This window comes from Sparus aurata, chromosome 23 (assembly GCF_900880675.1).
Source record: "Sparus aurata chromosome 23, fSpaAur1.1, whole genome shotgun sequence".
In the NCBI taxonomy this organism is placed as follows: Eukaryota; Metazoa; Chordata; class Actinopteri; order Spariformes; family Sparidae; genus Sparus; species Sparus aurata.
Window position 1 is genome coordinate 13,603,863 of NC_044209.1, and position 22,683 is coordinate 13,626,545.

Consider the following 22,683-nt stretch of genomic DNA (forward strand, 5'->3'; position numbering starts at 1 on the left):
GTCTCCCCAAATTGAGGCTGCGCTCGGAGCGATCATGCGATTGAATGACGAGCGCGTCATGCTTGTCTTCCTCCTCTGCTGCGCCGTGCGATCAGTGGCTCTGTGTTCCGCAATCCCCTGGGATACTGTACCGCCCTCGATGGCTCTGCTATCGGCGTTTCGCTCACACTGAATGGCCGCCCGGAGCGAGGCAAAGCGGGGAGAGAGAGCAGTGCTTCTCCTCCTGTGAACCGACGCTCTGCATTAACTTCCCAGCGAGCGGGGTGAGTGTCTTCTGCCTGTCCGCCGAGGTGCGGGGCGTCCTGCCCGGGGTCGCCTGAGGACCCGGCGGCGGCGGAGGGGGAGGGGGGAAGGGGAGGGGAGGGGAGGGGAGAGAGAGGGGGGGGGTCCGTGCCGGTGTCCTTACAGTTAGAGGAGTGGATCTAGGTTGATGGACGGTCCCAGCCCGATACGGGACAGTTTCAGTTTGGGATAGGCAGAGAGGGGATGGGTCCGCTGTTGGCACAGTCCTGAACTTTCTTTTGCGCCAGCCAATCAAAACAAGGAAACGCAGTGGCGCTCGCGGTGAAACGGTTAATTTCATGTGACTCTTCTCTCATTTATGTGAAGATTGGCAGTCAAGTTTTTTCTTTTTTCTTTTTGTTTGGTTTTTTTTTGGCACGGCAGCTCTTTGCGAGCGCCGCTCATAAAAGAATTGTGCCTTGTTGTGCTCCCACCCCCCGCTCCGTGCCGCACTGGTTCCGTCTGGCTCGCCCTCAGCTGCTGCGTGTCCTGGGATGACCTGTTGATGTCGGTAGAATGGAGAATGGCAGGGGGAGCGATTTCCCCCATCACCAAAATATTTAAATAAGCAACATTTGGGCTTGACAACCGGCGTCGCAGCACGGCTACCTCGTCCCGCACAGCCAGTAAGTGTCTTGTTTATCTTGTGAGCGTGCTACTATCGCGGAAATGCGTGACATTGTGCAGCTGGGGGCTGAGTGTGCATGAGGTGGATGGTGCGCCGGGGCGAACCCAAAATATTTAACAGTAGCGCTAGCTTAGCCATTAGCCACCTCTAGAGGCCCGCTGCGGATGGGAGAGGGACATCAAACATTTCAGCGCCGCCAGCCACAGGAGGTGGGGAGAGAGAGGGGGGGCGAATTGTGACCGCGTAGCCCGCCGAAGATGGCTCACATTAATGTACTTTGAGTAGCATTCGTCGGCACGTAAACAGTAACACACCGTCGCCCTCACCCGGGTATCACCGGGGCTGGCTGCCATCCTGTGTCGCGCCCCCCCTCCTCCTCCCCGCTCCCGTCGCCTCCCGGCTCCCGGTGCCAGCAGACAGGGGAGCACTCCCGGCGGGTAGACTGGCACACGGAGCGGTCACCCCGGTGAGTTAAAGAGCTCCTTATCTGCTTCCCATTATCCGGCATCCTTTTCCCCCCCCCCCCCCTTCGTTTGAACACTTCTGCACTCGCCTCAGTAATGCGGAGTTCAGAAGTTTAGAAGCTTTTTGTTGGTTTGTGTGTGTGTGTTTGTGTGTGTGTGCTGCTTCACATTCAGGGGTGTCCCTGTTATATAAGAACCAGCACGAACCAGGCCTGTTCATACTGTATGTCTTGTCTTGGTAAGAGCAGCACGCAGGCATGCAGACATGGGCACATGGGAACCAGGAAATGCCTATAGAGGGAATGCATTGTGTGCCAGCTGCACCAGTGACTCCACAGTAATCACTCACATAGCTGTGTGAGTGCCCATGCTGTTTTTTCAGCGTGGAGCTGGAAAGTAGTCAGACAGTATAAATGTCGAAATATGTTGACAGCTGCCCCATCATAACTTGCCATAAGCCCTTTCGAATGCAGGCAAAACATTCTTAAGGCTTACTATGAAAAGTCTGAGGTCTTAAGTATGTTGTGAGTATGTTTTGACCTACTTTCCCTCTCCAGGCTGGTCTGTGTGAGATCTCAGCCACAGGGTGAACTCGGGTGAATTTCACTCATGCACATTGCTGTGCTCTATATATTTAATGGAATAAGGACCTGAGATGATCCCTCTCATCTCTGCAGGCCCCGTTGCCCCTCCTTGGTGCATAAAGACACACATGAGCACACACACACACACACACACACACACACACACACACACACACACACAGCCACATTCTCTCTCACTGTCAGGACAAACTGTGCAAACACACCCTGCTCTCAGCCCTGTGTTTGTGTGTCTTTATGTGCACGCATGTGTGCTTACTGCGGCTCGCCAAACTGTAAACAAGCAGTATTGTCTAATGTCTGTGTGTGAGTCAGTGTGCCTTTTGTGGGTTTGTTTGAGTTTGTGTGTGCGCATCTGTGTTTTAGTATGAGGGAGAGGGAGCTTGAGTGAGACAGAGACAAAGAGAGCATTTCTCTTTACCCTGGAGCTTGGCGAGGTCCCAAATGAAAGGCTTTGGATATGATGGGGCGGCTCACTCCAGCCCTCATCAGTCAGTCACACCAAAGTTGGTTGTATGGCTCTCACAGGGCGAGCTTCAGTCAGTTTGTTTTTCATATTATTGGGGATTGTTGGCATCTATCTAGCTGTGTGTGTGTGTGTGTGTGTGTGTGTGTGTGTGTGTGTGTGTGTGTGTGTTTGTGTTTTTGCAGCATGCATTCATGCAACACTTTTAAGTGGTAAAGCATCCGTGTGAAAAGTAGCTTTGTCCCAGCTATGCGTGCACACTTTAGTATGCTGCAGACCTACTCATTTGTGAATAAATGTAAGAAAACACATGACTTGTATTGTGCATTGAGTTAAGTTTTATGCTCAGTGAAAAAAGCCACATGGGCTTATCATTGCATCTGTTTTATTGTTTACAGGATGCTGAGGCAGTTATATAGAGTCTTTGAGTACAGAGGGCATACTGCATACTGCTTATACATGTGATGACCCAATACTGAAGAGTGATATAATGATCATAAACTTGTGTTTGTATATATACCTTTCATACAAGAAATGCAACTCAGACAAAAATGGAATAAAATAAAGGGCAGTTCAGTCAGCTTTACACATTAAAGTGTGTTTACAGGGGAAGCCCAACTGCAATGGACTTGTGAAAAAAGTAGTATAAAGCTTTTTGCGGCTCCAGAGGAAACTGCATTTTATCTGATAAACTGCCTCCGGTGATGTCACACAGTGGCTAAGTTGCATTGAAGGTAATGTAGGCACCGGGTTTGTTGGATTCCAACAGTCTAGCATTGCACTCCTAAAGCATTGTCGGACAGTTTCAAAGCAAATGATCCAAATAGATTCAGCACAATCAGAGTTATCCCCTTTATTTTCCCATAATTAATGTAAAATAAGATGGAGAATAAAAGACACTTGCTTTTCAAATTGGAATTTTGTTTTGATTTCTTTACGCCTCTCACAGTAAACATAATATATTTCAGTTGTGGACGAAACAAAACTTTTAAGATGTCATCTTTGGGAAACAAGTGATCACCATTTTTCAACATTTTCTGACATGTTATAGACCATACAACTGAGAGCGGGTCGTCCACTAATCAGAAGGTCGGCGGTTTGATCCCTGGATGACCTGGCTGCATGTCGAAGTGTCCTTGGGAATCATATTGAACCCCAAATCACTCCCAATAACTGTTCCATGGATGTGTGAATGATATAATGAATAAATATCAGGCAGCATTTTGGATTGGATGTGTTGTCGCAGGTCGGCATGGCAGCCTGTGTGAATGTGACAAGTGTCAATGGACTATAAAAGTGCTCTTTAAATGCCAAATCCATTTACTCGATGATAATAATGGTAAATATGAGATAAAAGCAAAGGATTTGAAGGAAGTGCTGCCATCCATAAGTGCGAGAGGAAGCAAAAAACACGTTTCAGGCCTGTATGAGGAAAGTCACGGCTAGTTAAAGGCTAAAGTGAATAGATACATTTTCAGTATAAGTAAAGTGGATTAATAAATATCTACATTCTTAAACAAAAAGAACATATCCAGTATAATATCTGCAGTGTCTTTACATATTCTGCCACTGAACACAAAGCTGACTCACAGAATTAAGCAACGACATCGCCTCCATTTCCACAGCAGAGGGGACTTTGGTACTCTTTAATATTTACAGGCATAATATAGGAGTCTTGGAGAGAGGGTGCAGGGTAAGGGGGTATGTTTGTCTTTGACTGTTTAGAGAAGTGAATGGAAACATGCTATGTGGTGTTTTTTTAGGCCACACACACACACACACATACAGTCTTTCACACATAGAATAACAGAACATGACCCAGTTATCTAAGGACACCAGGATTTTATAGCTCATAGAAGGCAAGAAAATAAAAAAGGCTTTCACTGAGCCTGCTCCTGGCAATAACAACCACTCCAAGGCCGAAGTGACGTATAGGATTAATGCAGTGTAGATTATCCATGGAAGCTTCAACAAAACTTTGTTTCAAATATCAACGTCCTGTGTGAGCCTGCCAAAAGCCTTCCGTAGGACTGTGTGAAGAAATATTTGTGGCCTGTGTCGGTTAAATATGCCAAGGGAAATAATTCATACCCTGGACTACTTTTCTCTAGAATAGAGGCATTTCTCCGCAAAGGATTTGGCCCGTATAAAAAATAGACCTCCATTAGATTTAGTGTATGTTGGAGTGAAAGACTGTCAGCCATTTTCTTGTCCATTAATGGAAGAGTCAGACATTCCTCACCTGTTTTGTTTTAGTTCTGCTTTTTCTGTTAGCTTTTGGTCTTCTAACATAACCTTGTAACATTAGACCTCACAGAAAAGGCACAGGATAAAACTGTTATTGTTGTGAATGGATGTGCCCAAGTAATTCCACCTGAGACCACAACCCTGCTCATATGACCAGAGATTCAGCAGTGTAAAGACGAGGTAATAGATGAGTCACTGTCTGGGTTAATCTACAGATAATATATGAATCTCACATAGTCAGTTCTCCAGCTCATGGAATTCCCAGAGGAGACGAGCAAAAACAACAACTTTTTGGGGGGGCTTTTATGTTACAAGAGCATTTTAAAGAGCCATATGCTCATTTTCAAGTTTACTACTAGAATAGGTTTATATGCTTTAAAGCTCAAAAATCTGTTTTCTCATACTGTCCAGTGCTGCAGCATTGTATTCCCCCTCTGTCTGAAATGCTCTGTTTGAGCTCCTGTCTCTTTAAGGTCCCCCCTCCATGATTATCCAGTCTCCCCTGATTGGTCAATTCACACATGCCTGAGCCAGCATCGCTAAGAACAACAGAGCAGCTGTGTGTGTGTGTGTGTGTGTGTGTGTGTGTATATATATATATATATATATATATATATATATATATATATATATATCGATTCATAATCGTCAATATTATAATTGCGATTAATCGATTACGATTTTTTTCACCACCCCTACTAGCCACTAGGGATAATTTATGCTAATGTGTGACATGGTGACTTAGTGTGATATCAAAAAGTCATGGACTACTGGCAAGACTACTGACGAGGTGTTTCTGTGTGAGAAGGGGAGCTCCCGTCGGTGTGGAAGAGAGAGCATCATCTGTCTCCTTTTTAAAGCAAATATCCAGTGTAAAATCAACACTACAATCAAACCCCTGTTGAGGAATAATGTGTTCAGAGGAAAGGTGTGAACAGCAACATGCTTCCAACTTAAGTTGAACCATGTTGAAAACCTGCGTTTACATTAGGATGGAGTGTCACTCTGTCAGGTGTTGTAATTGTGTCTTTCCTCTCTTTCCATCCAGACAAGACCCTTTGGTGGTGTGCGTAGGCGCACCATGGCCCAGACCCTCCAGATGGCGATCCCAAACTTTGGCAACAATGTTTTAGAGTGTCTGAACGAGCAGCGGCTGCAGGGCCTCTACTGCGACGTTTCCGTGGTGGTCAAGGGCCACGCCTTCAAGGTACTGACAAGACAAGTTATTATTGTTTTCATAGTGGATATTACACTTATAGAAAGTCAAAGCTGGGGCGTAGACGATTTGTCCTGTGGCTTCATGGCCATCATCACAAGCCCATTGCTTAGAAGGCCTGACCTAAGATTATTTGGTTTGATGTCAGCAGCAATCTTACATTATATATTCAAAATCAGCACTACTCTTAAACTTTCTAATGGGATGCCCTCTTATCTGCTCTTGTCTCAGGCACATCGAGCAGTGCTGGCTGCCAGCAGCTCTTACTTCCGGGACCTTTTCAGCAGCAATAGTGGAGGTGGTAGCAGCAATGAGACAAGCCCAACCGTAGTGGAGCTCCCATCAGCTGTCCAGCCCCAGAGCTTCCAACAGATCTTGGCATTCTGCTACACAGGCCGTCTCAGCATGACGGTGGGAGACCAGTTTCTTCTCATGTATACTGCCGGCTTCCTGCAGATCCAACAGATCATGGAAAAAGGCACGGAATTCTTCCTCAAGGTAAGTCTGAAATGTTGTCAGTTGAAACTAGATGTATTATTATATATTGTATTGTGTTCGTGCAATAGGAAAAGATGGTTTTCAAACTGCATGCCATTTACTGTATGAGTTTTAAGGTGGCGGCAAAAGTTTAAGTGGAAGAAAACAGCTCTGAAATATATGATGTGTTCAGAGATTTTCAGAACCAATGGTTCTTGTGATATCCAAACCAGGGCTAAGACTACAGGAGTTTTGGGCTAATTTTTACTTGATTCACCCCTCCTGACAATCCGAGGAGAAATCAGGTCTGGGTCCTTGCTAAGTACCAATGTTCTACACAGATTATCTGGTAATATGATGGTTTTTGAAGGTATGAAGGTTCAGGTTTAAACCTTCGAACTGCTCGCAGTCTCATTGGGCAGTCCCAATAACTTCAAACATGTTTAATCTTAAATTAACTCGATGACTTCATAAGTACTTTCCCAGCGGGACCACGACAGCAAATGAGAGTGACATCCTTTGGCAGCGGACGGTGTTGCCCAGCAACTAGGGAGTCTAGATGATATCAGCATGTGATTGATATCTGCTGATAAGATATTGGCCTTGACCCTGGAGTAAATTGAGTAAAATTACATTTTATTTATGTGCACACATCCCAGACCATTGACTCAGTACTTTTCTCATGTTACCCAGTGAATGTGCAACCTGCTTTCAAAATCAGTTTAGAATGTAAAACTTCTCTAGTCTATACCTTCTTAAGTGTTGAACTTACCATCTTTCAGCCTAGCCACTAGCATGGCAAAATGCTGGAGACTTGACCTTTTTTCTGTTGGTTAATCACTGTGTTTATGTATGCTGACCCAAAGTTGATGTATACATTCACTTCTAGGTCTCCTCCCCCAGCTGCGACTCCCAGGGCCTTCAAGCTGAGGAGGCCCCACCCTCTGAGCCCCAGAGTCCTGTAACGCAAACCAGTAACGGTGCAGCCCGGCCGACCTCCTGCCTGACGCCGCTCTCTCTGGTATCACGAGTGAAGACGGAGCAGCCAGCTAGCCAGCCAGAGGCAGCCACTCCTTACTCAGTGGTCTGCACTCCTGTAGCCAAACGGCTGTGGGAGGGTGGCAGCAGCCGAGATGGAGGCGGGGCAGGTTCAGGGGGCGGAGGGGGGGCCAGGAAGGCTGCTCGATATTCCCAAGAGGCGGTGCGAGGCAGTGCAATTCAGAGCCCCGGAGCCCTCGGACTGGCGATGGGTATGGGTGCCACCGCAACCAGCCTGGCGGGTATGGTGGCCAGTGGCGGGCTTACTGGCAATGTGGGCACCAATGGGAGCTCTGCGACAGGTCTCGGCATGTCAGAGGGTGCCAGCCCCGGCACCTTGAGCACCTACGCTAGTGACTCACCCATCAGCTACCATGATGATGAAGAGGAGGAAGAGGGAACTGATGAAAGCGCTGAAGAGCAGTATAGGCAAATCTGCAATATGTATACTATGTACAGCATGCTCAACATGGGAGCTGCAGGTAACGGACATAGGACAGAAGGCATGTACCTGCAAGACATTTTTGAATTCTCTGCTTAAATTTCCTATTTTATTTTTATAGATTTATTATTATCACTATTGGTAATGTTTCTGGTTTCAGCATGCATTGTACTGTGCAGTCTATTTTTGTCTGTGTGCGGAAGTGATGTCATTTTGTTCTAATCTTGCACTACTATGTTTCTCCAGCTGCTGGCGAGCGTGTTGAAGCTCTCCCAGACCACACAGAGACACGGGGTCGGATGCGAGGCAGAGACCTGACATGTCTCCCCGCAGAACTCATCGCTCAGATAGGCAACCGCTGTCATCCCAAACTGTACGAGGAAGGAGACCCTGCTGAGAAACTAGAGTTAGTCTCAGGTATGTTAGCACGTGTGGCCATTTTGTTGTGTTGTGTTGTGTTGTGTGTGTGTGTGCTCAAAGAAACTCCTTACAAGCTTTTTTGGAAGATATATTGATAATCTGTATAAGAAACATTTAAACTTGGATAACAAAATAATCATGATTATAATGACCATCGGTATCATCATATTAGTTGATTAGTTTTTTAGGGGCAATGGCAGTAGTCTATATACACATATTTCTAAGAAGCTGTCCTCGAATGACTGGCCTTGGAATTGGCATTCAGATTATGTGGCAGTTAGCCACATTTGACTCAGTGTGTTTATGACGAGGACATCCTGTGACAATGTCTGTGTTAACTTACAGGCTAAGTTACATACCTTCCAATATAGTGTGACTGAGAGAGAGAAGGAGAGAGACAATAACCAAGAAAGAAAAAAAAGAGGAGGGAGATAACATACGCAAAACTAGTGTTGTAAGGGAGTTTAATAATAGGATAAGAAGAGAAGCAAGGAAAAAGATAATGGGCATGTAAAACATACCTGTAATGAAAGTTGACACAGATGTAAATTTAACATAAAACCTGTGAAAAGGAAAAATAAAAACAAAACAGAAATGTCAACGAGGCAAAAAGCAAACTAAAGCACAGCCTCTTCACTCCACACCTACAGCTCCAATGTTTGAGATGAATCATGTTGTCACTGGGTAAACAAATCCTCCATTCCTGTAAATCTAGTGTATGACGGGTCAAACATGCCAGGAGGTGAGACAGTAAATGAGTCAAGGAAATAGTCATGTTTGGTGGCTCATTCATCTGTGCGGTATTCTTTGCAGGTACTTCTGTGTATATATCGCGAGCCCAGCTAATGAACTGTCATGTGAGCGCCGGGACCAGACACAAGGTGCTGCTGAGGAGGCTGCTGGCTGCCTTCTTTGACAGGTTTGTTCCTTCTGTCTGCATGTCTGGGTCTATTTCTGCAAGTGTTTCATGTGACGTTAGTAGAGGCTTTGTTTGAATATAGAAATTAATGTATTTTTTTTTGTCTGCCGGCATTAAAGCGGTACAACAACTACTTTTGTTTTCTTCTGTTCTGTTTTCTCTGAAACTCTGTCTTATTTCGGTGCATCAGGAACACTCTGGCCAACAGCTGTGGAACAGGCATTCGCTCGTCCACCAACGACCCGAGCCGCAAGCCCCTGGACAACAGAGTTCTGCATGCGGTTAAATGTGAGCGAACATGTTTATCTGTCAGTGGGTGTTTGCCCACAAGCATGCAAACAATCTGCACAGATTGCTTGTGATGTTTGGGCAATCATTTCCTACATAAACATACTGTACACACATGTTGTGCTGCTGAAGCTAATGATAAACGATTGTAGTTATCTTCAATTGCTTTTTGAACAAGCCAACATATCCATAATGTAACTCTGACCACCTCCAATTCATTTCTCTTTAGTCAAAATGTTTATTCTTTGTCAACCACTTATTTCTTTCTAGTGAAAATGTCCATTGTAGGTGTCACTTAAAACTTACATTGCTAATGATGCTAACTCTAGCTAGCAAACATTAATGTTACAAATTCTAGCTAGCTAATGCTAGGGCAGTGACCTGACAACATATCTAAAATTCTTAATTCACTGTCATAATAATGTTTTTAAGGAAAAGAGAAACTATTATTCTGCACCTTTCGACAAACTCTGTACATGTTTTTGTTTTAATTATTTGTCTGCATAAATATATTATCAATATGATCTTTAATCACAACGTCAACTTAACCATTGACATCTCAAACTCACCAAATTTTGATGGGTTATGATTCCAAATTGACATATTTTCATTTTCAGGTCTCACTGGTCCAAATGTTATTTATTACTAACAACAATTAATTGTTAATAGCATCTGAAAACCACTTGTAACTAGTGAACATTAAGTTTATGTAAGTAGCAATTATATTTTAGATATCCACAATACAATTTATGACTAATCGGAATTTAACTTTAGATATCAAAAATGTAATTTCCACTAGTCAAAATGTCATTGTTTTTATATCTTCAGATACATACGTTCTTATCCAAAATAAATCTGCTAATTTGTTTATATATGTTTATTGGGTAAACAGCCTATTTAAAGGGTGATCAATGGATATGTGGTAATTGATGTACAATCAAGCCCACATATTGGAAATGGTTTGTTGTTATGTTGGGCATATTTTTGATATCTAAAAAGAGATGTTGCATTTCAACTAGTCAGAACCTTCTGTCAATAGGCGGAAATTCTACTGGAGATGTGTGCAAGCATTGTTTTTAGTAGTTAAAGGAATTAATGATATTTATAATTAAACTCAAGATATCTGTAAATCAGTGTGGTTGAACATGAGAGAAATGTATTTTTAACAAAATTGTTTGACAGTTTATTAAAATAACATGTCAACTAGAACAAAGTGACGCTTTTACGTGTCAAAATATCATTCTCACTAGTGAACACTGAATCACTAGTAGTCTGCCCTGCTGATTTAATGTTAAAAGTGCATGCTACTTATAATTAGCATTAGGCTATAGCTCACAGTGACCACTAGATAGCAACATTTTACTGTGAAACTGAAGTCAGACCTTGATGAAATTACTGTAGTCTGTGTGTTTATTAAAAAGGGAAAGGTTTTAAACAAATCATGTGTATCAACTGTGAAAACTCAGTTGTTGTTATTTAATTTGCGTTTCTTTGCTCCTCTATCACAGTAAATTTTTGAGTTGTAGATATTTTAGCTTGTTATCTTGGGCTCTGGAAAAACACTGAACAAGCATTTCCTGACATTTTATAGACCAGCTCATTCCAAAAATAATTAACAATTTAATCAGCAATGCGAATAATCGCAAGTCGCAGCCCTAATCAATGCTGTAGGTGTTGTATTGTGAGGAGTTGGCGCTTCAATACTTGAGACTGTTTAAATTGTCCTTAAACCTTGCAGGTTGGTAAAGTTTTGCGGGGGGAAAAAAACAGCATCTAATAAAGTACAGAATTAATGGGCACCATTACTCGTTTAGTAATGTGCATTCCTCTTGTGAACATTAAAAACATAATATTTCCCCTGACTACTGTTTTTGTATTTCAAGTTCCTGTCTGCCTCATGACACTAATTCTTGTCTTCTCGCAGTATAACAGTAAATCAGCTTAACTGTGCTGTGTTCCTTCTTTACACCAGTTTATTGCCAGAACTTTGCCACCAGCTTCAAAGAGAGCGAGATGAACGCCATTGCAGCCGACATGTGCACCAACGCCCGACGCGTGGTGCGCAAGAGCTGGATTCCCAAACTGAAGCTGCTGATGGCGGAGAGCGACGCCTACAGCGCTTTCCTTCCCGATGGCGTCAAGATGGAGGATGACACCCTGGGGGCGGATCCGGCCTTCGACCCCGCCTCTCTGGAGGCCACGGGCGGTGCTGGCATGGAGTCGGGCGGCTCTTCAGGTGAATCTCTACAGGGCGTGGGCGGGGACGGAGCAGCGTTATTTTGAACATTGTGTCCTGGGGGGGAAGGTTGAAATTTGGTGACACGCGTACCAGTATTCCCCAGTTCTGCTTGCCTCCTCACTCTTTGGCCCACGCTGATCTCTCACATCTGACTGTCTGTACTACACTGCTAGGGGCAACAGCTGCTGTTACCCCGATGTAACCAGGACATGGAAACTTCAATTTTTGCTTTATGACTGTACAATGGAGTTAGTGAGGAAAGGGAGAGAGTAAGAGGATGTTAAGTTTTCTCCTGCCTCTCCTTGTCTGTTTAAGGTGTGTAAGCGCATCCACTGTTGCATATTAAATACATTCCCTGAGATGCAGGTGGTGGGGGGGAGCTGCCAGTGCAGCCTGAGGAGGAAGGGATGGCTGGTTGGACAGGCTAGGAGAAGAGGTGGCAAGTATATTGAATGTAAGTGTCAGGGGCATTTTTTCTGACGACTTGTATTTCCAGCCTCGGAAAAGGAACTAAATTTAATAACAAAATGAGTCAACACTACCTGCTCTTCCTCCCTCGCACCTTCCACCCATCACCCTGTAAGTATTCTTCGCCCCACGCCACCTTACTTGAGAGCTGAGAATCTCACCCGAGTATTTCACTGTGCAGTGTCTCAAAGGAGTGTATCTCACCCTTCTGTTTTCTAAAGTTTGAGCATGTTTCTCCTCCATCTACAAACTGAAAAGGGATCCAGAGAGAAGGAGAAAGCTTTTTACTTGAGATGATTGTAAAGAAAAATTTAAGGTAACAGGTAACAGGTAATCAAAGATGGTCATATTTTTAGAGGATAAACTATATTTATACAAGTGCTCATGCCCAAATTGGTGTGAGCAAAGAGAGCGGGAGGGATTGTTTTAAAATCTCGATCTTCATGTTTTATTGAAAGAGGTCTTGTCAAATAAGGAAAAGTGCTATTTTTGCAGAAAAGAGGACTATAATGAAGCAGTCGTATCATAGGACCCTTAGTCATTTATTTTTATCTTTATTTGACAGTAGGGAGTGATGGAATGAGCAGTTGAACTGCTAAATTTGAAGCATTTCATCTTCTGTCTTCACAAGCTTAAAAGGAATAATAAGACTTGATTCAGCTGGCTTGACTGTTGTCTATGATAACCATTTCTTGTTAGGTTATGAACCTGCAACGCTTGCCTCCTTCGATAAAACATCGGCCCACGATTGTGAAGACGACTTGTAGAAATATAAAGGTTATACTGATCTGACAACTAGTTTCTTCTTTGTACTGAAATTATTGAGGAAAAAAAACTGCTGACATTATCGTGCAAAAGGAAATAATAATGGAATAATGGAACGTGCCTTTGAATTGAAATCACTTAGCAGAAGCCTGGTGGGTGCAGTGATGTCATGAGGAGGCAGGAACAGGTTTTATGGTACTATCAGTGTGTGTGTGAAAAAGGGTATGTAGTTTATCCATGTATCTAATGCACCACCTCTTAAATTTTGCACCTTCCATGAGAGGTGGAGTGGAGGTTTCTGCACCTTAATGAGAAGAACCAGTGGTTCATGCACCTTTTTTGAGAAAACGTTGTGTAGCAACTGAAACCCTGTAGGTGTAATTTGTCTTTTTTTTCCATGTCTGCCTGTTTTTTCGAAGTGGCACAAACTCCTACTGTAAATAATAATCAAGAAGACTGTTAGGTTGAGTTTAATCCCAAGTGTTCTTCCTTTCTGTTGCTGGATGCACCTGATTATGAAATGTCGACAACTGACCTTTTCTTTCTTTTTTTTTTTTTTTTATGTGAAAGTTTTTGTCCGTTAGAAAGTTTTGTGAACGCACGTCGACCTGCAGATGACGGGTCAGTACAGGGGGTTCCTTGTTCCTGTTGCAGGTTGTGTGAATGTGTTCTTAACCTGAAATGCTCTCACAGATGACTGATTTCTGAGAAGGTTCTATTTTTTTCTGAAGACAAAAGAAGTATATGGAGGAAAGAGTAAATGCTTCTTACTCAAGGCAGTTGAGTCAGTCTTATTAGAAGCATGACAGATGCAGCAAAACCTATTTTCATTATGGATTAAAATTATATAGATGAGTTTACGTAAATGGTTTGACCTGATGGTATAGGAACAGAACAAAAAAATGCAGTACCTTGTAAGTATTCTGTTATGGGTAATGACAACAAAACCTCAGTAAGCTTTGACTGTAGATGCCGCACGAGCACCCCTCCCCCACTTACCTCGCCAGTATCTTTGAAGACTGTTGTGCTTCCTGTCCATCATGCAGCTGGTGTCATGTTTCACCTCCAAGAGTTTATTCACGTGTTTCAGAGAGAGGCAAGGTGGAATTTAAATTATGATACGTTTGTATTATTTGCGTTGTGGCTTTTCAAGTGAGCTTAGTTTACAGAAGTTCAACACAGCTCAAATAACATCATCATTTACCTTCTTTTTTTAAACTATGACAGTACTAAAGTTAGCCTCTGCCAGGTGCAGTTAAGTTACCATACTCCCTTTTTTAAAGGCAGATTTGAAACGCTCTCAAAATAAGTCCACCAGATTTTTGACTTTGTGTACATTAAAAGGACCAAGACATATTCAATCTAGCAATGAAATTGAATTAAATGCAAAATGTAGCTTCTTGTTTAGAGTGATGTCCACAAAGTCTGTCAATCTTTGTGCCTACAGGTATGACGGTTAGCCGGTAACACTTTATGATAACTATCATTAGTAAATGGTCAATTTATAGCTAGTTAACCATGAGTTAATATTTGGTTTACTTCTTTAAAAACAATGAATTGCGTAATGAACTATTATTAAATTAATTGTAAACGTCTATAAATGGCCATCAAGATAATGTTTGTAGATGAACTGCACAGTATTTATTTACCAATTAACAAGGTGTTGTAAACATCAGTTGCAATTGTACAATAAACAATTGCTTTATAAAGCATTTCAAGGTTTGTTAACAGTCAAATAACTATTAACTAAATATAAACAAAGGAAAGCAGTATGAAGTTGTTGTCCTTAATAAAGTCAGGTTGTCTATTTATTCAGTCATGAAAAGGGAGTTTATTTAGTTTGTTCGGGCATAAAAATAAATAAATAAAAATCATTCAATTAAGATATTTTTCTTCTGATTTAAACTTCTTTCTAAAACTACAAGGCACCTTTTAAATAACTGATTTATATATGTATTTACCATGTATCAATGATGGCTACCATAAGGTGTTACCCATAACCAAATTACTGTTCACATAGGTATTAATGAAACCAGAGTATAATTACCAAGCACAGTCGTGTTAAAACGGTGAGTTTCCCATAGAAAAACCAAAATGTCAGACTTAAAATAAAAATAGAAAAAGAAGCTTTAAAAGTGAGAAAGGACAAGGCCTTAAATGAGCTTCTCGCAGTAACCATGTAACACAGTGAACTACTGAATGACTCCACTCTGACTCACTTAATGGAGCTAAAATATCACCAGTGAATCAGCATTGATTCTTTCACAACACAGAAAGTGTCCGTGCTGCACCATTAACCCAGTCAGAACATCCTGCTGTTGCACCTCACGAGGCCCCGTCCTGGAGACGCAGGTTTAGGGGCCTGTCTAGTCAACTAACTGTGGTTACAGTTTGCGTCAGGGGATTTACCTATAGTAACGCTTTCAGGGCCAACTCCATGTTCAGAAAGTCCCTCATTCACAACCTTCTGGCACGGAGCTTCGTGTGCAGTAAGGTGCGCGAGTGTGGTTGTGTTTTACTTTTGTGTGCAGTGGAGAATAGAAAGCTGTAACGCTTTTTTGTTTTCTTCTGAATTGTAATATCTGTACCTTTTCAACGTATGTGTTTACACCTCACAAAATATGTAGACCTACACACTTGAATGGATAAGGTGTGGCACCGCATGGGGAACCTTTTTGTCACTAAACAGTACATATATAAATATGATTATACACATGTATAGATAAATACTGTATATTATATATAGACACACACATAGAGGTCAGATTGTTTGTTGTGCACTCGCAGCATGAGGTATAATATTTACCCAGAAACGGCGCTTCTTCACAACCCGTGCAGTAATTGGTCTGCCCCATGTCTTTGCCCCTGCTCCTTACCCTCTGTAACCCTGTAGCGCCAGTGGACATCCTGTACTGCTCATCCTATTCTTTCTGTGTTCCAAGTGCCAATAACTTTGTGAAAGCCCTGTAACTGTGACCCAACATTATCAAAGGTAATTGCACATTAACGACTGTAAAATAAATAAATACAAATCATAGAGAAAATGTCCAAATGGATTAAATAATGAATATCTTAATAAAAGATTTGTAACAATTTCTCTCTGACTACTTTTTGTATTTCAGGTTTTTCTTTTCTTTTCTTTTCTTTTCTTTTCTTTTCTTCTGTTGTAAAGGTTCTTGTGCATAAGTCCTGAAAGTTGAAAAGCCTGAAGTCCACGCAGGGAGCTTCTCTCTCACGGAGAAAACTCTGCTCTTGAAATGCCAAGTCAGTGGTCCCGCCTTTAAAGGGACAGTGTGTAACGATTTAAGTAATTTTTTTAACTCAAATCAACGTCTTCATTCATAAGTAAGTCCTCATTGGTGTACAATTACCTCTGCCAACAATCTGACTTATCCTCCTGAGCGAAGAATTACCTATCTGAATATACATAGCACGGGCAAGCTCTACGGAGGCCGCCATGTCTTTCCGGTTTTAAAAAAAACTATGGACTGCCCAGAGGGACATAAAGCACTACGTGGTACTACGTAATAAGGCTAAACGCGTTTTCGCTCAGAGCCAGCTTGACTGCGGAACTGAGAGGGAGCTCAGCGAAAGCGCTCGTCACTAACAATAACAACAACTAACTACATCTTTACCTCGTTACTTGAATCAGTAGAAATACTCGACGCTGTTGGGAAAGAGTCCATATTTTGAAAATGAGCTTCTTGTCCATCAGGGCCACCGTAGCTTCCACAACGTCTCCAACGTCTTCAGAACGGGAGAGGTGAGCAAAGGAGTGTTGCAATGTAGAACCTTACAGCTAGATGGTGCTAAATACTTGATATATTACACACTGTCCCTTTAAATCCCTGAGTTCTTGACATCAGTGTGTCACCATGTCACACATTTGCACGATAATACACCTATATTCACAGTGGATGTGAAGCCAACTGGAAGCTGAAAACACGACAGAGCTGACTGGAAAAACTGTGAGGGGTACTGGCTCGGGCGTGTGTGAGATGACCAATCAGAGCGGACTTGGTATTCAAGAGGGTACTTACTGAAATGAAGAAGTTAATTGTTGAATAGCTACAAATGTAAAGTTCTAACATGCACACTCATTCTTGAGTGTTTCTCTTGCAATTGCATCAATGATTAATTTCCATCACTGACTTTAGCACTATGACTATTTTAATTATATCAAGAACAGACTTGATCGATTTCTATCTAAGATGGCTCAGATGAAACAAACAAGAACAACTTTCTCTAAAATTAAGTTTGTGTAAGGTTACAAAACACAGTTTTTCTTTCTGATGTAATTGTGACTAGACCAACGTCCCTGTATGAATTGAACCAGTAGCGCTCTCTTCCTCTTCTTTTCATGCATGACCTCTTACAATATGTCTTTGTCTCAACAGTAGGCCACCATGGCCCAGAGCAGAACCAAGTTATCTTTTTAATTTCCTCTGTTAGTGCACCACCCAGTGTTGAAAGGATGAAAGTACAGTATGACTCACTCAAAATCCACTATTTTGCCAACTCGGTCATCACAGCAACAATATATAATGCTAGAAAAAAGAAGGAGTGACTTCTAAACCTGCATTAATCCACATTTTGGATGTTAGAATTAAACGAATTAAATATGAGTAAAGACAACATAGTTGTTTGGAATGTAACCTTTAAGCCTCTTTCGGGATGTTGTTTAAGCCCAGCTGCTGCAGAATTAAAAACACACATAAACCCAATGTACAGTATACACCATAAACAAATGGCTGTTGAAGGAAATCAGACATTTAATGGGTTCGATAACCAAAAATGTTTTATTGGTGGATCAAAATGATTCCAAAAACATGTAGAGCTCTGTGTCTGTCTGCCTTTTTATGGTGTTCTAATGCCCATGTTTTAATGTGTCTAAAGTTAATATCGGTTTAATGTAGAAAATCTTGGAATGGAGTCCACTGCAGTGGTTACATAATTCTCCAGATGTGGAGCACAGGCATCTCAGCAATTTGAAGGGCGGGAAAGCTTTTGCAATCCTAATGTTTGTGCCATCTGGGGAAGAAGAATTTAAATTGGCTTTCCTCTGACAGAGGGGTGATCTACCGCCTGGCAGATGTGAAATGTAGAAGCTACATTACCTGATTCAGACTGGAGTAATAAAAAAAAGCTCAAAAGATGGTTAAAAGCAAGAGTGTGACGATGCCTGAGGTCAAATCAGGGCTACAGACATACTGACATATAATCTTTACTAGGCTCCAGTCCCCACACAATTTGCTTCAGTTCCACAATGCAACCACGGGAGGGCAGTCTTCAATCTATTACTGGATTAACATCTTGTTACTGCACTGAAAATTAAACCAAAATCAAGCCCTCCTCCGCCTCTGTATGTTGATTTGAAACGTATCACTGAACTGTGTGGCGTGTAAAACATCAGCAGGAGGGTGGGACGAGTGGGGAGTGCTATTTAATTCAAATCGTTTTAGGGATGTTATTGGTCAGTGTGACATAATCAGACTGTATCTTTAAAAGAGGCAACTGGTCAACTCGAAAAAAAGGTGGTAAGTTGTCGTCATCATCAACACAAGCGTGTCATTTTCATTTCATGAACATGGCTCCCACTGATTCTGATGCGTTCCTTCCACGTTGACGACTGCATTCCTTCAGACTATTACAGCATGTTTTAAAAATGTAAACAGCCCGTCATCCTGTACAGCCGGTGTTTTTTTGTTGGTGAACAGCAGCCGCTCCAGAAACAATCACCTGCATACCACAAATTCCTCTGGAGGTCCAGGGCAGCCTGAACAAAAGGCCGCTCTTTCTTGCTATCTTTGTTTCTTGGTTTCGCTTTTCTGCAATAAATATCTGTAACACTCTCAAACTGATGCTCAAGGGTGAAAAAAAAAAAAATCTATAGTTCTGTGCTGTCATATTGATGGGTGACTTTCAATGTAGCCATATCCTATGTGATACATCCTGGAATGGATTCCATTGGCCAAATATGGGCAGAGGGGAAGCAGCGATGACGCAATCCGAGCTGCTGTTACTTTAAATGGCTTCAGGAAGCAAGGGCTCCCACTGGCGTCATGGGTTTTCCTCTGCATGTGCCACAGGAGCAGGATGCGCTTAATATGGGCATCTGTCTGTTAACCTACACCTCCCCCCTTTTCTTTTTCTCTCTCTTTTTTTTTTTCTTCAAAAGGAAGCAACACGCTGGGGGGATGGGTGAGACAGGAGCTCAGAGACTCTGCCTCCTTCACTGTTCCAGATAACCAGAGCAGTGGCATGTATTCTCCCCACTGGTGTGAGAGAAGACTAAACACAGACAGAAATAACTTTCACAGATGAGGCTTCTCCTGCTGCAGGGTTGGCTTATCAAACACATACATTATGGTCGATTTAAAACGTGGAAATCATTCTGAAACATGTCGTTATATATTTTAGAGATGCCTGACATGTATTTCCACTATTTGGATTAGTTTAAAATCAGGTCCTCAGCGTGCCTGAGAAACATCACTTGCCTTGTTGTACCGAGCCAAGATTGTCCAATGCTCTCAAGACGGAGTCGATGGTACTCTAACAACATGGTATGGCTTTGTTTGCATGCAACACATATGACTTGCATGTGACTGGGCCAGCTCCATTTAAAGCTGCACCAACAGTCTGCACATAAAAAATGCACACAGCTTGAACCCACATCCATTCTTTTGGTGCATCGTTAGGGGAGGCGGGCTACATCAAGAGTCTTGTTTCGATGTTGGATATCAAAGCAACATCCAAACACGTTTATGAAATTACAGCCAGGACCAGGGTGCCGCTATCCGATGAAAGGACAGACAGGTGCACGCCTGACCTAGCTTTGGAAAAGTACTGGGAGGTGGGAGGATCTGCTGGTCCAAAGTCCAGAGCTGTCAGCATGTGGTAATCTGTTTATGTAACTATAGAAATGACATTTAATAGGCAGGTTGACGGGATTTTCTTGAGGGAGTTCGCTGATGAAATACAGCGAGATAGATCATAAAATGCCATATTGCATGGCTCTTGGGTATTGATAAGATAATTTCATAAAAATGTGCTGAAGACAGTGTCTGGGTCCCTATGCAGCAATCCAGCAGCCGTTATCAAAGAGTTAAATGACCACCGTCAACTTCTAAGACAGCTTTGGAGCTGTTGTGAGGTTAGATTTCAGTGTTTCCTTCTCTTCATGGTAGAAGTGATGCTGAAACTGTATTCTTATTGGCCTTTACAACATTTCTGAGAGAAATAATGTACTTTGTACTCCACTGCATTTATAGGACAGCTTTTGGTTCTACTTTTCAGATCACAGATTTTCATACACTGCCTGTACAGTGAATGTTTATCTCCAAACGCTGTGGTTTTGAATGTTTGTGATCAACTGAAGGATGACTTAAAGACACATATTTCTGAGTTTCTATTATTACCTCATTCATATTGTAAATATTAAAATTCTGAGTTTGAATGTCTCCTCCAAAATCACACAGCACCCTTTTGAATCAGCTCGACCTTTAACATATACAGCATATGAAACGCAGCATACACATTCCTGCAGTAATTCATAACGTCATATATAATAATAACGCAATAACAGGGAACAACTAACTACAGAACAGCTGTTTTTACTCTTTATACTCATAGTAGACTTGGCTGATAATACCCTAATACTTGCAGTGGAGTATTGTCATATTGTGGTATTGGTGCTTGTACTTAAGGAATGTGAATACCTCTGGTATTAGCACAGTTATGTCCCTGCTGATTGAAATAACCACAGCTGCCTCACCAGTTGTTGCGGGGCTGTTCTAGACAGCAAACTCGGTATGAGGCCAGTGGGCGGGGCGCTTTCATATGACGTCTGTGAGCGAGTGACGTCAGCGAGGTGATAAGTACTAGTAGTGCACCCCGGGCCGGGCTGAGTTGTATCCCTGTGTGAAGTCAGAGGGGACGGACTGAATCTACAAACCTTCTAACCCTCTGGTTGTTTGTCCGGGACTACTTTCAAAACAAGCAGAGACATGGAGGTCAGCACTGAGGCCAAGAGGATCATGGTCGTGGCTTTGGGGAAACTGTACAGCTCCCGCACCCAGCGAGGGGGTCTCCGTCTCCACCGGAGCCTCCTGCTGACTTTGGTGATGAAATCCGCCCGGGACATGTACCATGCGGCCCAGGCGACGACAGAAACAGAAACAACAGCATGGGAACCACAAAACTCCACTGTCGAGACCACCACGGAGCCCGCCACCGGAGAGCCCGGGACTTTACCCCGAGAGGAGGCCGCGTGCTCCCCCTCAGAGCCGCTCAGCGGCGCGGAGAACAAGGAGAACCGGTGCCCGAGCAGCCCGCCTCAACACTCGAGGAAAAGACGGGGCAAAGCGGCCGTGGAGCCGGACTTTCTGCCGTGCAAGAAGGCAAAACTTGAACAGGCGAATTCCCCTCAACAGCTCATAGTGAGCGCCGTGCTGATGGACTATGTGAACTGCAGCAGTGAGCTGGGAGCCCCCCCAGCCTCCATGCCTCTACACAGAGCCATTGCAGCGTGTTGATTCCCCAGCGCTGGATAAAGGGCGATGAACTTTTTCGACACGGCCTGGGAGCCTGAACGCACCTGAAAGCTGCCCCCTTCATGCGGGATCTGGGACTAAGACCCTGGACAGAGCTGTCCGCAGGCCCCAAACACGACCCTGAACAAGCCCAGGCATGTTTGAGGAGTGCGTCGTAGCCCCGGTGACTTTTGGCCTACATGCTGGCTTCGGCTCAGGGACTGACTTCAGCCGGCCAGAGGCGGAACCTGAAGGGGTCGCTTCATCTGTTTGAGCTGCTCTCATGAACATTTCACACGCTGTTGTTTGTGTGAGAAGATACGACTCAACAGATTATGACATTGTACGTTTGTGTGCGCGCTGACTGGGAGATGAGAAATGTTGTGATGCATTCAAGTGTAAAACATCCAACGAATACAGCTACCTCAGTATTTATTAAACACTTTTTGTATTTCATCTGAAGTGGTGTGTGATTTTATTTTATTTTTTTAACAAGGAGAAAGGGAGGCTGGGGTGTAATGAGAGTTGCGTGTGTTGTCTTAGTCATGATACTGAAAAGAAAAATGGTTCATGAAAGTTGTTGTGAAAGGGTGGGGGTGTGTGTGACAGGAAACTGGCCAGGGTGTGAAGAAGTTCTGCCTCCTTCCCCCACAGCTTCACACCCCACACACTGATTTGCAGGACAAAAGCAGGGACAATTCAGGAGATTGCAGTCCAAAGTGAGGGGGGGAGGCAGTAAAGCCATTGACTGGCCATATACTGGGAACAATCGGGGTCCACTGGCTCTGCTGTGTTTCACTTGTGGCTTCAATATTGTAATGACATTAGTCATTGGTTCAGGTCCAGTAGGCAGGGGGCTAAAGGTTAGGTAATTATATTCAAAGTGTGGGTCATAACAGTGCAAGAGAGTTAGCGGAAGATAAGAGAGTTAGACAGGAGTTAATCTTTCTGCACTGAACCACCAGTAAATTCAAAACCCATTCAATCCACAGTTTAATTGATTAGCAGTTTTAGAATTGTCCACCTGTAAAGACAAAAGAAATAGCTTTTATTTGGTTTTTATGTCAAACTAGGTTGAAAGTCTGTAGACAGTGGAGGTGGTGCAGCGGGGGACACACCAGGGTCGGAGGGAGAGGAGGTGGTGGGGGTTGACCCAGGAAAACAGAGGAAGGAATGTGGGGGGAAGTGCCT

General features: G+C 43.1%; 2 protein-coding genes across 5 annotated transcripts; both read left to right on the forward strand.

Annotated features, from left to right (window-relative positions):
- The first annotated feature begins 21 nt into the window (after positions 1-21).
- Positions 22-16,058, forward strand: nacc1a (nucleus accumbens associated 1, BEN and BTB (POZ) domain containing a). 4 transcript variants are annotated; one of them, XM_030408019.1, is made up of 8 exons: positions 22-263; positions 5,738-5,896; positions 6,137-6,403; positions 7,272-7,923; positions 8,109-8,279; positions 9,096-9,201; positions 9,392-9,489; positions 11,462-16,058. In XM_030408019.1, the coding sequence occupies exons 1-8, from the start codon at positions 45-47 to the stop codon at positions 11,770-11,772; spliced, it is 1,983 nt and encodes a 660-aa protein (XP_030263879.1). In that variant the 5' UTR covers positions 22-44; the 3' UTR covers positions 11,773-16,058. The 4 variants fall into 4 exon arrangements, with proteins under 4 accessions (XP_030263879.1, XP_030263882.1, XP_030263883.1 ...); XM_030408022.1 differs by having other exon boundaries at positions 7,272-7,902; XM_030408023.1 differs by lacking the exon at positions 22-263 and adding an exon at positions 386-908.
- A 4,793-nt stretch (positions 16,059-20,851) lies between these two features.
- On the forward strand, positions 20,852-21,948 carry ier2a (immediate early response 2a). Its single transcript, XM_030407070.1, has one exon. It carries the CDS (start codon positions 20,968-20,970, stop codon positions 21,493-21,495), a length of 528 nt encoding a protein of 175 aa, XP_030262930.1. The 5' UTR covers positions 20,852-20,967; the 3' UTR covers positions 21,496-21,948.
- Positions 21,949-22,683: the final 735 nt, after the last annotated feature.

Coding starts and splice junctions, on each gene's coding strand:
- nacc1a (XM_030408019.1), top strand. CDS start 45: ATGACGAGCGCGTCATGCTTGTCTTCCTCCTCTGCTGCGCCGTGCGAT. Junction 7,924..8,108: donor TAACGGACATAGGACAGAAG/GCATGTACCTGC, acceptor ATGTTTCTCCAG/CTGCTGGCGAGCGTGTTGAA. Junction 9,202..9,391: donor CTGGCTGCCTTCTTTGACAG/GTTTGTTCCTTC, acceptor TCGGTGCATCAG/GAACACTCTGGCCAACAGCT.
- ier2a (XM_030407070.1), top strand. CDS start 20,968: ATGGAGGTCAGCACTGAGGCCAAGAGGATCATGGTCGTGGCTTTGGGG.